At 35.6% G+C, this 12,402-nt stretch overlaps 1 protein-coding gene across 1 annotated transcript in view; it reads left to right on the top strand.

The window, feature by feature from the left end:
• Positions 1-10,766, top strand: part of COL3A1 (collagen, type III, alpha 1) — a 30,484-nt gene extending 19,718 nt beyond the window's left edge. Inside the window, exons 8-12 of the mRNA XM_051215626.1 lie at positions 527-975; positions 1,957-2,803; positions 4,480-4,679; positions 7,285-7,482; positions 9,298-10,766. Coding sequence (XP_051066158.1) covers positions 527-975; positions 1,957-2,803; positions 4,480-4,679; positions 7,285-7,482; positions 9,298-9,441 — 1,838 coding nt within the window. The 3' untranslated portion in view covers positions 9,442-10,766. The remainder of the gene's footprint in view (positions 1-526; positions 976-1,956; positions 2,804-4,479; positions 4,680-7,284; positions 7,483-9,297) is intronic.
• The last annotated feature ends 1,636 nt before the right edge of the window (positions 10,767-12,402 follow it).

The raw sequence follows: 12,402 nt of genomic DNA, 5'->3' as shown, positions 1-12,402 counted from the left end.
ATGTTTATCTGACGAAGATCAATCTACTGTGTGAATTACAAAATTAGTAGTTCATTGCAAATTTATTTTAGACTGCTTTTGTATAGACTTTATATAACACCAGGATAAACAGTAGATATTAATAACAGAAATATTGAAATTCAGAGAGAGCAGTCCATTAAGTGTTGGGTAACGAAGAGTAAGTTGAAAATAGTCGAAAATTGACAGGTCGAGATATAGTATTTGTTCATATAGTCACTAATTGATGATCTAAACCAGAGTGGTAGTTACGGACTTCCTGATTGGCATCTTCATAATATACCCACGATCAGCCATCCTCAATCTTTTACGAAATATTAATGTAAGTGTGTATTCGGAGCTTCTTGCCACCAGCTAAATTAGTCATTAAAAACTAAGAAAAAAACATATTTCAAACTTATGATACTATTACAGTTAAGTTTTGCTTGAACATATACTGAATACTTTAAATTGACTATTTCTTCTTGACACTTATACACCATTTCGAATTTCTTTTACAAAATATCAGGAGCTCCTGGTGATCCGGGACCTATTGGAGAAGCAGGAGTACCAGGTGAAGACGGTCCACCCGGTCCTGATGGTCCACGTGGAAAAGATGGAATTGATGGAGCACCTGGCCGACCAGGAAAATCAGGTAAACCTGGTCAGTCTGGAGCTGTTGGAGCTCAAGGACCACCTGGAAAACCCGGAGATGCTGGATATGCTGGTCCACCAGGACCATCGGGAATTCCTGGCCCTTCTGGTGAACCCGGTCTACCTGGAATAGATGGTATTAACGGAACTGCTGGTGCCCAAGGGGCTCCTGGCAATCCAGGTGCACAAGGAGCACGTGGTGCTTCTGGGCCTCCAGGAGTTGATGGCGCTAAAGGTCCACCCGGTGATGAAGGGCCAACTGGTCCGAGAGGTCAAGCTGGTCCAAGAGGAACTCAAGGAAAAGACGGACTTCCTGGACTTCAGGTAATAATTTGTGTAAACTTGTTAATTCGTCTCTTTGGTTTATAACTTTGTTAGGGTGAATTATGGTAAAAATATTGAAGAACACAATTCATCGGCAATTATGCAAATGCCCATTGATTATTCTTATAATAATGTAAATGATTTTACCGAACGACAATATTATAAATTATCTTGATTAAGGGAATAAAATTGATAATCTAAGAAGAGGCCTTTAGAAGCTTCATTTGTGTTCAGCAGATTGATGACGTTATAGTGCCGTTTTTAATAAAAGACAGAAACTAATGTCACTTCTGTGTGACTACTCTCATAGTCGGATATCAATAACAAACAAGTGTTTCTTTTTCTTTCATCATAACTAAACTGACATTTAAGCGAACCATGACAATACTATTTCACTGGATTATAATCTAATACATCGGAAGACCAGTAATAGATTAAACTGAGTTCATAGACTATTCATAAATAATATATGATAATACATCGTAGTCACTTCATTGGCCCAAATTTCTAAGTCATTACCAAACACATCCTGAAAGTGTACCAGGGAAGAATAAAGGATTATATATCTATATAAGCTCTGGAAGACTGAACCTATGGAAGAACTAGTTACATTTTTAAATCATGTAAACTTTTGTATAAACCATTATGTCTCATATACATTTTCAAATGAATATACACGCAAATAGCTCTGTTCCGATTGATCGTTTAAGGTCAAAACATTGCTCAAGGGCGATGCAATTTTTGATAGTCCTGTCTAGAACGCTAAGATTTGTTTTTATTTTAACATAATACAACAGATGAATAATTAAAACCTTGAAAATCTAACGTTCTCGAAACGTCTACATTACGTTTCTAACAAAAATCAGGAAACTTAGCAGAACGCAAATAATAATTATCATTAGTATATACAATTGAGTTTAATTAAAATGAATTCGTTATATTCTTCATCATTGGCTACTGTTCCTTCTTATCCTCTTTTAGGGGAAAATGGGTGCTCCTGGAAGACCAGGGGCAAGAGGATCAGCTGGGGTTATGGGAGTCCCAGGATCACAAGGGAAGATAGGACCTGCAGGAAAAGAAGGACCAGAAGGACCGTCTGGTCCTGTTGGACCACCTGGGCCACCAGGGACAGATGGAGAAGTAGGTGGTGTAGGGCCAGTGGGAGAAGCTGGGTCCCCAGGACAACAAGGTCTTCCTGGAGAACGCGGACTTCAGGGTCCACCAGGTCCTGGAGGAGAACCAGGCCCACCGGGGCCTAGTGGTCCTTTAGGAATACCAGGACCAGACGGACCAAGTGGACCCAGAGGTGAAGTAGGTGATCCTGGTGTAGATGGTGCGCCAGGGGGAAAAGGCGAAGATGGACAACCTGGACTTCCTGGACGACCTGGAAAAGATGGATCCCCAGGAAGGCAAGGGAAGTCTGGACCACAGGGCCACAAAGGTTGGACAGGCCCTCCAGGTGACCCTGGTCTTCCTGGCATAGCTGGACAACCTGGTCAACCAGGACTTCGAGGATATCGTGGACTTTCTGGCTTACCGGGAGAAGTCGGACCTGTCGGTGCCCCAGGACCTCAAGGTGAGGCTGGATTCGTTGGCGAACCAGGTCCTCCTGGTGGACCTGGACCTATTGGAAGAGATGGACCAAGGGGACCTCCTGGACATATGGGAAGTGAAGGACCACCTGGACCTCCTGGGCCTCCAGCTATGAGTTATGGAAAGATGTATGGAGATCAAAAAGGCATCACTTTAGAAATGCCCAATGGTACACGCAGTTTTCCAGCAAGATCATGTAATTACTTATCGCGTACACATCCAAAATTACCAGATGGTAAGCAAATTCTATTTATTAAATTACCTAACTTTAAGAACTGGTCCACCGATTGATCATGAAGAACAGATACTAACTGCAGAGTTCGTTACTCAGTACTCTGCTATACTATCTAAATGATAGTTATCAGACTAGTGTTTTCCGGAACGGGAATAAAAGCTTTGAAATTAAATTGTCGGCACTCAGAGAATACAATGCCTTTAAACCAGAATAGTATATAATCCTTTGTATGTCATAGTTTCACTGAACAGGATGTGAGTGAAATGTTGATTCAAATTATATCTTTTAATAGATAACTGGTGTCCAAACTCCTTGTTATAACCTGTCTATAACTATTCAAATCTAAATATGAACACAATAGTGAATGTTAGAATTAACCCCATAAACGACCCCAATACAAATACGCTTCAACCATAATTTTACTATACCCTTAATGATACGTGAACCCGCTCCCAACTACTGCCAAGACTAAAGAAAGAAAATGGTTCATTGTTTACTCCAGTTGAATATTACGTGAGGAAAAACCCTGAATATTTGTTGAATCTTTCAGTTTATCATTGAGAATCAGTTGTTAAGGATGTGAATCATACAGCTCCAGAATAAATGTTACGCGCAGGGTTCGAACTTGAAAAATTGAGCAATTTTGAGAAATAATCCATATTTCAACACTCATCTTAGACCAACATTCTAGTTATTAATTAAATCAAAAAATGTCTCTATTCTTTCATCAATAAGGGTTCACATTTATATCATAAATCATAAATTATATCAAGGCAGATTGAACATGAAATATTTAAAGATGTTTCCAATTTTTGTTATAACTAAATCGAAACAAACCGTGTTACTGATATTAAGGACTGAATTGTGATTACTCTTTGTCGTTAAATATTTTCACCCTAAAAGGATTACCTTGATATAGTAACTTTGTCAAGTTTTTAGAATAGATTGGTTATGGATGCATTTTTATCCTATTTGGAACTCCTCAGGTGGATGTACGTTCATTCCAGTGTTGATGTTCATGCACAGACTCAAACCTAGTGCTAATTACCTTCAATTCCGACGCACTATCCACTAACTTACTGAATTCACATTAAGTTATTCAATGGTTATGATATTTTTATCATTATTAGTAAAGGTATGAGTTATCCTAGTCCTGAATATCAATAAGGGAATAGTTTAAAATTTCACCAAAAAGAGCACAAATAAAATATTAAATGAATACAGGTGAAAAGTAAACAAACTTATTCTCTGAATCCAATAACTTACTTTCCACTCTTCTCTCTCAAGGCAACTGTGGTGTATGCCACTTATGTCGACAGATATAAGTAAAATGTAACAACAGCCAGAAGTGAAATGGCTGGTAGTAGAAGGTTGAGAAGATCAAATTGAAGAGAACAGGAATGCAAACAAGGATTAATTGTAATAACAATAGGAATGAAAGAACGATGACGTTTGTCAGAGACGACTGATGGAAATAGAGTATTTAATGTATGGTTTTCATATTTTACGAAAACATTCTGTAATTTCGTACTAAAACATAAACTGGTTGTCTCCACCTTAGTGGTCGTTCACAGCATAGCAACCAAAGTCTGTTGAGGTTTCTCTACGCTAAATATTCTCTTCGCCCACTTTGCATTGTTTTGTTTTCTTCTATCCCTTTTCTTCTTCATTCCAAGGTGAATATTGGATTGATCCTAATGGAGGCTCAAATAAAGATGCTGTTAAGGTATTCTGTCGATTGAGCTCGGGTGAAACGTGTTTCTCGCCTTTAACTTCTTCCTATCAACAACAACAAAACAATAATACCGATACACACAAAAAGAAATATTCTGATCAACAAGATATTTGGTTTAGTCAGTTATATGAAGAAAAACAGGTAAGAAAGACAATAATATTTTTAGGTGGTGACTAATAAAAATATGTGCTCAACAGTGCTTAATTCTGAAAGTTAGTTCTCAGAGCCCTGGCGTGAAGCTTTAACTAGGGGACTTTAAACGTTTCTATTGTGAGGTAGCTGTCCAGAAATGACATCAAATAGTCCTTGAGTTGCATCATGATCTGATTGAAATTGTAAATGTAAACCATCAGATGTCAGTTCAATTATCGAAATGTTAGGCTCTGAAAGTTTTAGCTTTTATCCCCTACCAGGATGAAGCATCTCTCTAATGCTTTCTGTTTTCAAATGATTGTCTATCTAAGGTTAGTTTATGATCTAAACTACAAAGACATGAAACAGTCATCAAACAAACCTCCTTTTCAGTTTCATTCATTTATCTCCATATTGGTTTAAAATTGGGATATAGGTTTTATAGTTGATCGGTAATATCAATTCACCAATCATTTGACTATGAGTTTAACTAGATGGTATATGAACGAAAGATTAATTCATAGTGGAATAGCATCACCTCCATGAGTAACGAGTAATTGAAGACCAAACACATATCAGTTTTAACTTAACCTGGAACTCCTTATCAGGTTGCATCCACGATGCCGATGAGTATCGGACCTAGGATTTTTAGGTATCGTAGTAAGTCCGTTGCCTTTAGATTACTGTTATAGTTTTCAATGTTATTATCATTAGTAAATGCTTTATTCTCTTAATGACTGAACTCAGTATTTGTAACTTCTCATTCGCAACTTAAAAGATTCATCTTGAAGCTAGACATCCCTGAGCAAATGATCTACGAATACTAGTCTGACTAGAAAATGATTTACATCAGTTAAGAAACTATTGGGAACCATCATGACTTTAATTTGGTTTAAACTGTGTACAAAAGGTTGTTGTATCTGATGTACAACTATTAATTAATCGCAGTTAAAAACCAGTTTTTATCCTTCTATATTTATTAATTACTGAGTAGTAATCAATGTTATGTTCCTCTAGTCTTTCGAAGTGGTCGAATTCTATCAATGAAATTAAAACCAAAAACCTAGATCAAACAGAGCTTTGTAACGATTATCTTTGACCATCTGATATCAAAACACAGTGGTTGCGCGATATCAAATCACATGCATTAGTGTTCCAATATCAACTAGGTTAATAGAATTCCATCAACACTGAGGATTAAATAAATATTATCAATAATAAAAAACTTCCTGCTATCTGATCTTTATTTAAGCAGAAAATTTCTCCCGATTTCCGAAATATGGTTTTTAGTGTAAATAACCTTCCACCAAGCTATGTTATATACTGGTAATGTCATTTAACTTCGACTAAATTGGATTGTCTGCTTATTGGCTTTTCTTAATAATTCACATATTTTTACCAAAATATTTCAACATACATTTCTCATCTGAGATGAAATAGATAAATTTCATAAAGTCTATATCTGCCAACATAAACTAACCACCAACTTCCTCCTTGTCATAGATCAGTAGAATATCAAAATCCATAGGCTGGAGTTTATTAGATGAAGTGCTTTTGGTTTATTTTCCTTCTCTGAGTTGGGTGATCTAACCGTGAAGTTTTCATCGACTTTCTAGAAGGCATCATCCGTGCAAACTTCAGATTGAAGTAAGCTTTTCAAATTATTCCAAATATGACTAGCAGCTATCAACCCAGATTTTGCAATGCGTCTGTTATAAAGTGGGAAAAATTGATATGAATTGGGCAGATTACTTGACCGGTCACTTGACTGAATGTAACAATGCGATCGAGTGACGGCTATTGAATTTACTGACTCAGTTCATCTTTTCCCTTGGTCCAACGAGCAGTTGTCAATTGACAGAATAACTTGTTCGCAAAATATGAGCAATTTTATGTAATTAAAATGATACAACTTTATAAAAAATAGATTTGATACAAAGTAAATATTTAAAGCTCATAAAAATCGTCAGTGGTTGGTTAGCTATGGGTTCCGTAAGTCATTCACATACCTATCAAGTGAAGATCTAGTTATCAAGCTTACTTTTTTTCCCATCATATCAGTTTCAGAAATGATATTGATATTATATAAATGACAAAGTCTTATCCGATAAGCTCCTTTTACCCGTTTTTATACATAAAAAGCTTTTATTGATCATGAGCAAAGATGGATGGTGGCTAGAAGTGGAGTCCAGGATGCGCGTCTCGTCCTACTTGGGGCCTGTCAGCTGGATTTATCTGCATCGCAGAGTTGACGTCCACTCCGCGACTCGACTCCAGTACCGTCCACCAACTCTGGAATGTAGGTACATCCAGCTGACGAGTCCCAAATAAGACGAAACGTTCGTCCTGGATTCCTCTGCTAGCCATCATCATCTCAGCCTATAGTGCTTAAGACTTATGTCAATATCAAGACAGTCCACACAGGATGCACATATACCAATAACAGACTAATCAATCGCAGTCTTAAACATCAACGAGAAGATTCAAACAAGCAATACAAAATACATTTCATTAATTTACTTAAAATATTAATTTAAGCATCATTGTATCAATTCATAATGAACTAAAACAAGTTGTTCTTTTTTGTTAATCACCTTTATTTCGTATATTTTAGTTTACCTATAATATGGAAATGAATCAAATCAACTTTTTACAACTGTTATCATCGAAAGCTAATCAACAATTAACATTGGTATGCAATAAGATTATTTTCAGTGATGAAAATCTGCCACGTTTATTTACAAACAATAATAAGGAATTAACACAAAATGGAGCGATTCTTCGTTATAATTTACTGGAAAACGGTTGTCAGGTAATTATTATTCATACTATTATTTGTGGACATTGTTGATTTATTTGAAGATAGTGTACACTATGGATACAATTTGGTCAAGGAATAAGTAGGAATTAACAAGAACTGGGACAGTTGTAGAATCCATCACATACCTGGGAAGCATCATCGACAAACAAGGCGGTTCAGATGCAGACGTAAAGGCGAGGATTGGCAAAGCAAGGGTTGCATTCCTACAAGTAAACAACATATGGAACTAAAAACAACTGTCAACCAATTTCAAAGTCACAATCTTCAATATGAACGTCAAGACAGTCAGTTCTACGGTATGGAGCTTAAATTTGGAGAACTACAACAACAACCATCAAGAAGGTACAAGTATTTATAAATAGTTGTCTACGTAAGATACTCAACATCCATTGGCTGGATATCATCAGCAACAGCCTTCTGTGGGAGAGAACAAACCAGCTTCCAGATGAAGAGGAAATTAGGAAAAGACAATGGAAATGGATAGGACATACATTACGGAAATCACCAAACTGCATCACGAAGCAAGCACTAACTTGGAATTCTGGAGGGAAGCGGAAAAGAAGAAGGCCAAAGAACACATTACGTCGGGAAATAGAATGAGATATGAAAAAGATGAATACCAACTGGAAAGGATTGCTCAGGTCAGGGTTGGATGGTGAGTGCTAGTGGGCGGCTTATGCTCCTTCACGAGGAGTAACAGCCGTAAGTAAGGAAGGGACAGGTGTTTTATCATATTATGAGACAGTAGTTATGGCCAGTGTAATTCGATGATGTTAAAAGTGAGATGGATATCATCAATGGCAGTAAATGATGACATACAATATCAAAAACCGACTAGAGTTATAAGTTAAAACCACTAGATGGTATCTTGGTAGTTCTATTGGCTCAGCCTTCTCCATAACATATGAAGGCTCTGGACTTTATCCTTGGTGTGATTTTAGATAAGCACTGCTGAGGAACTCAGTACTATGACGAAAAAGCTGTTTAATCCTTTCTAGTTATTAATGACCAAAGTTAATCCTTGATGTACACAGGTAATTTTCCTCACGAACTGCCTTACTCCACTCAATTTTGGGACAAATATAATATCATATAAAACTGAACTTACGGAATTTGTATGTTCAATGCCAAGCATACCATTACAGGGCCACTAAATTGTACAAAGTCAAATGATTTACATTCTTTAACTTAAGTTAATCTTGAAGATCATTTTATTTAATTCAGCTTTTATTCATCATTACATGGTCATCTAGACTTTCATTATTTTAAAAATCATCAATCAGCAGTTTCACAACAATAATATTCATGAAAAAATATAATTTAAATATGATTCCAATTCATCATTTTTAAGATTAGTCAGCCATTTCGTGTACCGAGGGTCTTAGATTCAATCCTGAGAGTATACTAAACAGCATTTATACACAGTAAGGTGTAAAAGTCATTCACTAATGTATCCAGAAAAATTTAAACTGTGATTAGCTACTAATGAAGACAAACATACACTTTATACGTCATGTTTGACATGGACTAAATGTTTATTCTAAATGACACCGAACTCTATATTTGTGTTATAAAAACGTTTAGTCATTTAAACCTGGTTACCAATTAAAACTGTAGGACAAATATATCTGTAATCGTGTAATTCAACCACTGTCAAGTCATCACAATGTTTGTAATTGTTCATTGAATTAAAATATAATTAATCTAACCTATTCTTTTCTATAAATACATTATTATAATATTCCGTTTGTTACCATAGTTATTTTTCCTTTCTTTTTGAAAAAAAACCAATTACTAATTCAAAAGTCAACAAAATCTACATTTGGAAAGATAACAATTGAAGTGAATACACGACCGCATCGTTTACCATTACGTGATATAATTTTACCAAATGCTATTGATTCACAACAAATTCTTGGTTTGGAATTGGGCAGAGTATGCTTCCAGTAGGAAAATACAACATTTATACTTAACAATATTGATAATAATGATTATGATGATGTTAATTACTGTGTATGAGTCTTCTAAATTTCTATAAATTAATAAATAAAGTACAATGTATGAAATATTATTACCATTTTCAAAACTATAATTAGATTGATAAACATTTCTTCACCAAGATTTTGTGATTATTTATGCTTAACACTACTAAATGCTAATGTCTATCCCACTGGCTACATCACACGATTGATCAATCACCACTACTGACTACATATCGTTCATATTGATAACGACTCGAAAAGACAGATTAGTGATATCCACTTCACTCATCAGTGAAGTAATTAAACTGATTCATTTCAAAAAATCAAATCAGTTTTACATATCACTTTCATTTATCAACTTTGATCTTAACTAATGAGTTGTGGTTCAGTTTTCAGTTATACAATCTAAAAGTATGATTATCGACAGACTACGTACTTCACCTACAGTCATGTGGTCACTTTTTTTAAGCCGTTTAACATAATTCAATTGAGCAAACTAAATAATATCTTCAGCTGTAACATGCAGGTATACAGAAGTTAAATATTTCTAATAATTGTGAACAGATCTTCACGTTTTGTTTACTATCAGCAATCTCATAGCTTTAGATTTTTTATGCATAATTTTTATGCATAATTAGAACATGCTACTCACGAGTAGTAACACATTTAGCATAGATAAAATTCAAAATTTTAAAGGGTATCTCAAGATCGTGGACCGATTGGAGTTAAACATTTGAGCCGTTGGATGCCAGTTCAGTGGTCTAGAGGTTAAGTGTTCGCGCGAGAGTCCGTAGGCGCGGGGTTCGAATCTCGCGTGTGGGATCGTGCTGAGTAGTCCCATACTAGGAGGAAACATCCGTTCAGATCTTTCAGGTTTTCAATGGTGGTCTGGCTTAAATCGACTCGTAAATTCAACTGTTAAAATACGTTAGAAGGCACAGTACCCCTGTGAACTGGTTAACTAATTGAAAGTGATTCTAACTTATCAGATTTAGGTCATTTGTGATCTATCTTAAATCTCATTCAGTTTTACCCGTATGCTTTCACAATTCACTGATGCAACTTGATCAATAGCCAAAGGTCAAGACTGCTCACTCCAACTCTGTCAAATCACATCCCATAGCTTTATAATGGTAAACCCGTAACGATTTCCAATTGATGTGAATTTGTGATGAACTATTACGACCTCATGTAAGGTCATCAATGTAAATTCTTTAGGTATTGAAAATACGATTATGATGAAACATACATCTAACACCCTGTCAGTTTTCACTAACTGCAAATACACCCCCGTCAATTGAGATTAGCTCTTGTTGAAAACTATCTTTAGGCTATATCCTAAATGAATCGGCAAATTATCCACAGTCAAAGTGTTATACTTCATGATGATACAATCAATATTACCACAAGCAGTTATCTCTCACTTCATATATATTAGTATGGGAATAAAATGCGAAATTATTGTTTGATTAATGTGTAATATTAATTTAGCACATTATTTATTTCACTGGTAATCCAATACGATATTTGTGTGATATCCAGTCATTTTAACATTCTAGTGTACAACCGATATTTTTATTCCCAATATTTCAATCTATGTATGATATTCATTTACGTGAGATGGTGAAGATTTGTAGCTCAAGTGGATGATTTTGGTAGAGTTTTGTTCTCTGAGCTGACTCAGAAAAATAAAATCTGTATATGAATGAGTGTATCTAGTCAATAAGTAGTTGACCTGCTTTTTTTTTTTGAAGGTGACTAAAATTCTCTTTCGTCATCATTTTTTTTGCTTTTATCGTACAAATATTAATGTTCTCCCTGATTTTTCATGGTTAAAACCATGAATAATGAATTCTGATAGTTTGACAAATTAACAGAAAAAGTTTTTTACTCACTAATGATTAACTTTAAAATCAACTGGCAAAATTTTAATAGGAAGTTATGATCGATGAAGTTTAATTAAATTGAAAGTGATGCAAATATCTACCTTATCAGTGATACTGGACGATGGGAATATTTTCTAACTATCAGTTATTCCTAGTAGCTAGAAAAATACATTATCCAGTCAATATTTTTTTTTAATAGTTGAAATCATGAGTCGATTGAAGCTAGACCACCATGGAAAACCTGGAAGCACTGGACGGCCGTTTCGCTCAACCAGGTCTGTTGTGAAATATCAACTCACTGAAGACAATAGTGTACGGTGGTGCAATTTCGTCGGTTAGCTGAATTTAGACATTAACATCGTTGGATGCCGGCTTAGTGGTCTAATGGTTGAGCGCTCGCGCGCGAGACTGTTAGGTCCTGAATTCGAATTTCACGGGGGTGGGACCGTGGATGCGCACTGCTGAGGAGTCCCACACTGGGACGAAACAGCCGTCCAGTTCTTCCCGGTTTCCCATGGTTGTCTAGCTTCAATTGACTCATGATTTCAACCAGTGAAATTTCTAAAAATCTCCACAAAACCCCTTCTCATAATATTTTTTTAAAGAAATACTAAAAAATACCTTATCATATTTTTCCTAAATCAGATTGAATAATTCCCATAAGTTACTATTGATTTTCGGATATTTTCTCCCTAAATTTTAAAATCCGTAGGTCACCTGTTATTTTATAAATACCACTGTGCTTTTGTTTTATTTTGTGCGTAACATCCATCTTTTGGTAGGTTTTCGTCTAGCCTGAAAGTACTTGGTGTACTAAAGGAGTGTGAGGAGCAGTATGTAAAATTACCTGGAAGAGTAAAAAATAAGAGAGAAAGTGAGCTGATAACTCAATAAGCACATAAAATGCAATTACATTTAATAACGAAAGTAATCGATAACAATCAGAAATAACATAAGCGTGAGATTAAAACAATCCGATAATCAAAATTAGAAATCGATAGCGTAACGTTTTCTTTCTTCTTGATTCAAGAATCAGAGCATTT

The sequence above is a fragment of the Schistosoma haematobium genome, chromosome 4 (genome assembly GCF_000699445.3).
Source record: "Schistosoma haematobium chromosome 4, whole genome shotgun sequence".
Taxonomy (NCBI): domain Eukaryota; kingdom Metazoa; phylum Platyhelminthes; class Trematoda; order Strigeidida; family Schistosomatidae; genus Schistosoma; species Schistosoma haematobium.
The sequence above is the reverse complement of the archived record's forward strand: the minus strand, read 5'-3'. Positions and strand labels throughout refer to the sequence as shown.